This window comes from Priapulus caudatus, unplaced genomic scaffold (assembly GCF_000485595.1).
Source record: "Priapulus caudatus unplaced genomic scaffold, Priapulus_caudatus-5.0.1 Scaffold376, whole genome shotgun sequence".
NCBI lineage: Eukaryota > Metazoa > Priapulida > Priapulimorpha > Priapulimorphida > Priapulidae > Priapulus > Priapulus caudatus.
The window spans coordinates 90,327-95,727 of NW_014577437.1; the positions used below are offsets into that span (position 1 = coordinate 90,327).

Sequence of the window (5,401 nt, forward strand, 5' to 3'; positions counted from 1 at the left end):
GGGTTAGTGTTAGTCAGAAATAGCTAAACGAGCCAGGTCAAACAGACGTCAGGGGGACATAGACCCTACGAGCGTTACTTTGTGGAATATATTTAGCTATTGCTTTTTTATGACATATCTGCTTTCCGTAAAGAACAAGCACCCACTGTCAGACGCATCATAAAGACATATGACATCATGAGTCATAAAATATCATAAGTTTTGTAGTGAAGCACAAAGTTTATGGCACTCTGTACTCATTTCTATTCACAATGTTTCCGATCAGCAGGTCTATTACTTTGGAAATTCATGACCTACCAGTAAGCAATGCTCTATCCAGGAATTTCCATCAAAGGTGATCACCCTACCTCAAAGCGACACCCTAATCATACAGCAACCGTTTTTATAGAAAAAGATATAGGTGTGTGTGTGTGGGGGGGGGGAGATATGAACACCGTTATGTCCATTGAAATAAGACAAACGTCCTATAAAAAAACATCCACAACTGCCAAATTATGAAAACAGGCTCATTTCAGAGTCGTGTCTACCAAAATGTACGAACGAAACGTGCACTCTCTTGGCGCCCATGTTAACCGCAGACTTTACATAAACGGGAATTTTTTTATTGCAATATATTAAGTTTCAATCAATCTTTTGAAATTATAATAATAGACAAATTTTTACCTATTTTACCCTTTGGCCTAAATAAGGCAATGCTCTCAGGATAGAAATGTATCTGCCAATATTAATTGACTGCAAGTTAGCAGAGAAAAGGCAAGGAACCAGCACCTCATTAAACTGCAATACGTCTGTTTAAAACCTGAACATGCTGCAGCAAAGATACGTTTGCTGCTAATGAAAGTCTATGGTTGAAAAAGATACAAAATATGCTCATTTTAATAGCCAATTGTATATCTTTTTTGTAATGGGCACATTTTCGTGAGGTGGAGTAACATGCATTTTTAGTAGAGATATATATTTTTGGTATCACACAAACATGGCGATTGTGGTGTTAAAAAATCGTATTAAATTCAGATTTCAGGGTAGAGTAAGCTAATACTGCTATTAGTAATGCTTCTCTGTGCTGGGGCAAAATATATATTGCATTTTGTATATTGTTGTCTTCACCGCCTACAAGCAAATAGGCTCAACGAGCAAATACTCAAAACAAAATGTAAATTTCCTACCAGCTGACACCACAATACAATGACAGTGTTGCACAGTGACAATCACAACTATCACCATCTTACTCCGTGAATTTGAGCAGTACTTAACGAAGCAGAAATGAAACAACAACTTTAAATCCTCCCGATTTTTTCCCATGATCTATCAATGTGGCGACTAAGATAAATTGGTTATTGGTAGTCTGTTGCCTTTGAGGCGCAACATAGATTTTACAAGTTACCGACAACCGTCACCGAATTTTCACCATAGAGACACTTGCAGCCACGCACAATGCCGCTGAACAAACTTTCCACGTTTACGCCAAAAGAGTCGTGTACCAGAGAAAATGCTAGTAAAATCAAAAGCAAGAGCGAAAATAAACAATAGACGAAAAGATCCCGATTAAACCGGAACTAGATATGCAGAAGAAATAAACAGTAAACTTGAGCTGCTGAAACGCGCAGTGCTCACTGCCTTGAGCGTGCAGGCGTAGCCTGGTTAGGATAACTTGGTTCAATGTCGTGCTGTTACTTTCTCAAGGAGACCGTCGCGGGACAGAAGTCAGATGCAAACACCGTAGTTACTCTATGCGTCGTTTCGGTGTATCACAGGTAGATCTGGCAACGACGCTACAAGACTCCAAACAAGCTCAGCTGTTACACACGAACCCTGGCGATCACCTAAGACCAAATATGGCAGTACATGATTCAGCTGCAATCCGTAAACTCATCGCAATCACCTGTACAAGACTATAACGTGTAAATTGGCCACCAGATGGCAGCACCAGGCAGGAGGCGGCGGCGGCGATCTTTGCTGCCGATCGATCGGTGCGAGTCGACGCCACGTTGTTCACGATCACCGGTTGTCGTTGATCTTCTCTCTCTCTCTCTCTCTCCTCTCTCTCTCACGTGGAGTGCCTCATGGTGCGGTATTACTTACAGTGACGTATAAAAAAATGTGAGCTATTTACAGGGAACACCTTTTCCTCATTTGCTCCTAGACACAGAGGCGAACCATCTTGTGACACCTGGAAACAATTTTTTTTACACAACGTCAGACCATGCTTATCGAATAAATGAAATGGTTCACCGCTAGACACTTACAAGCCCACAGATATGCAGACACGCGGAGAAGCAGAAATGCAGCAATGAAGGTATCAAATGGAAGCGAACCTTACTTTAAAATCAGACTTTCGCTTGAGAGTACCTCGCAACACTGAACACTTTTTCCTAATTCCCAACAAGCACAGAAAAACTTACCAACATCTCACTCACACATCTTACGAGCTCGCAACCACACCCATAACCAGTTTACGACATGTTTACTTTACATTACAACAGTTTTTGTCGGTTATTCTCAACACTGGAAACCTCTTCACCATCAACGATAACCCTACTATAATTAGCATAGGCATAGGTTTCTACCCAAGACAAAAACACTGATTAACACTACTCACATGCCCTAGCACAACAAGTTGATAATATGTTATTTTTGTTGTTTCTACCCAACACCAGTCAAGCTTCCAACGACACCATAATCCCTACCACGCTATCACAGATCGCCTGAACAACTGTCTGGGTACGCTAACCCAACACCAGTCAAGCTTTTAACACCACAAATAACTCCACTAAGTTTCCAAATATTTCACTAACACTTACCGACACTCGCTGCATCCTCTACCCAACACCAGTCAAGCTTTCAACGTCGCCAATATCCCTACTACGTTATCACAGATCGCCTGAACAGCTGTCTGGGTACGCTAACCCAACACCAGTCAAGCTTTTAACATTGTGAATAACTCCACTACGTTTCCACAGATCGCTCTAACACTTACCTATGCCATCTGTGTGTCCCCTACCATAACCGGTGTAGGTGTAGGTTTCTACTGAGCACGGATCGTACGTCTCCCACAAAGCGCAGTGCATCAAGCACCGGTAGCATGTTGAGGAGAGCCGTGTCTGTCGGATCATAGAACCACGACTTTATCGGCACGGCATTATCTACAACCAGAGCAAAGGAAAAGTCAGTTGGCGAGGCGTGCAGTCCCAGTTTCGGAGATTCAAAACCTGTAGGATCGTGTGTGCGACACGTAAAAAAAACTGAAAAAAGTACACCACCGTATTTACAATCAGGAACATGCGACCTGCTACAGACATAATGATGTCTCCTCCTCGGAATATAATGAAATAGATTATATTTTATTCTTTCATTTTAGGTGATTATATTTGATTACATTGTCTAGTTAGAATGGATATTTTTTCTTGTTTTTTTTTTATGTTTACGCCGAAGACCACTGAGCACAACAACTTTCCCCACAGGTAAACATGATTACAGGTTACTCAGGATCTAGCTCACTCCTTTTTAACTATATAAATATATAAACAAACAAACAAACAAACACACAAATAAATACACACATGCACAAACACATATATTATATATGCAATTAAACTGATGTCTATGCTACTGATCTAGATATTCTGTACGAAGAAAACGTGGTGTAGGTGGCAGTACTCACCTGGAAATGATCTATAAGCAGCAGGCGAGTTGTCAAGTATAAATATACTGGATAGGTCGCCGTGAAGCGCAGACAAGTCTTTAGTGTAGCTTCCAAACTCTAGCGTGCAATGCTGAAAATAGACATCGGCCAGCGATGGCTGTAGTAACTACGTAAATCAACCACATCATTAGGACGATGGCGACTTCTGTGAGCATAACGATGATTAGACATGCTACTGAGTATCAGACAGACTGTAATTCCATGAAGAGATTCACGGCCACATTAAATACTCAATTGATATTAAATTATTTAACACCGAGTGTAAGCCTCGCGCACGCCCACCTACGCACAAAGACAAACACCTGCACTCTCGTACCATCAGGAGTAAAAAATTATTAAAAAAAAAAATTAGTTTTCATTCGCTTCTAGCATTATGCATGAGTCTACGCACAACAAATGTAAGCAACCATTGTCAACGCTGCACGCGCCTCGTCGCGCCACACGCACAACGAACAGATGCTGCAAACATCGTCGAGCGACGACGACGCGTAGATGTCGCGAGCGTCGAACGACGACGACGCGTAGATGTCGCGGGCGTCGAACGACGACGATGACGATGCGCTCACCTGTCTGTAGTATCTTCTCCGCAGAATGCCACGCTTGTTGTCCAGCTTGTCAGTGACCGCCGCGCCGTAGATCTCCATGCTTGCCGTGAAGATGACGAGGTCGTACCACTGACTCACCTGAACACAAACACAAACACGTAGGCGATTAGCCTATTGCGATCGCGCCCGGAATCAGCAGCAGTCGGTTATCGGCGGTCCGGAGTTATCGGCAGCCCGGAATTATCGGCGGTCCAGAAATATTGGTAGCCCGGAATTATCGGCGGCCCGGAATTATCGGCGGTCCGGAATTATATCGGCAGTCCGGAATTATCAGCAGTCGGTTATCGACAGCCCGGAATTATCAGCAGTCGGTTATCGACAGCCCGGAATTATCGGCAGCTCAAAATTATCTGCAGCCCGGAATCATCGGCAGCCCGGAATTATCGGCACTATGGTTACCAGGGGATCGGACGACATACCGATCCCATTTCTAGTATGGATGAGACAAGCATCTATCGGGAGGACATCAGTGAAGATCGGGAGATTGTAGGATCGAACAATTTAATTTCATAGTCGTAATATCATTAGTTGCGACCACATGTCGACAACAACAGTCACAGACAACCAGTGGCTCTGTCTACGTGCTTCGGTACTTACTATTTCTAAGAAGAAGTCTACATGTGGCCTCTTATGTACGAAGAATCGAACTGGGTGCCTGTCTATTATCACCTGAAAATAAGAGATAAAAAACTATTGTGCTGATCATAAGATAGTAGCACAAACCCCATTATTTTACATTAACATCGAGCACTATACTCTAGTTTCTATATATACATTAATTTAATACAATGAAAATAATTCGAAATATTATAAAACGGTCTTGTTTTTTTTTCTATTTAAGTACTGACATTTAAAAGCTAGTGCAATACAACCAAATACATACACTGTAGATACAGCAGGGCAATCAACTCATACTTGGCCAAGTTTAAACAACGTGTGTTCGGCATACACTTAGCACGCGCTCACTCTCCACAACACATGTCAATCTTACATTCATGGAACATTTCGACACACAACACACTCTAACAAGGTGACTTTGATAAGGTCACTCACTATAGAATCACACTTGTGTTGGTGACACCTCGATAGAATG

General features: G+C 42.3%; 1 protein-coding gene across 1 annotated transcript in view; it reads right to left on the bottom strand.

Annotated features, from left to right (window-relative positions):
* LOC106809690 (CTD nuclear envelope phosphatase 1-like) overlaps positions 1-5,401 on the bottom strand; it is a 9,601-nt gene continuing 4,200 nt past the window's right edge. The window contains exons 4-8 of the mRNA XM_014812860.1: positions 4,906-4,977; positions 4,270-4,386; positions 3,662-3,773; positions 2,978-3,143; positions 1-2,170 (exon numbers count right to left, since the gene is read on the bottom strand). Coding sequence (XP_014668346.1) covers positions 2,998-3,143; positions 3,662-3,773; positions 4,270-4,386; positions 4,906-4,977 — 447 coding nt within the window. The 3' untranslated portion in view covers positions 1-2,170; positions 2,978-2,997. The remainder of the gene's footprint in view (positions 2,171-2,977; positions 3,144-3,661; positions 3,774-4,269; positions 4,387-4,905; positions 4,978-5,401) is intronic.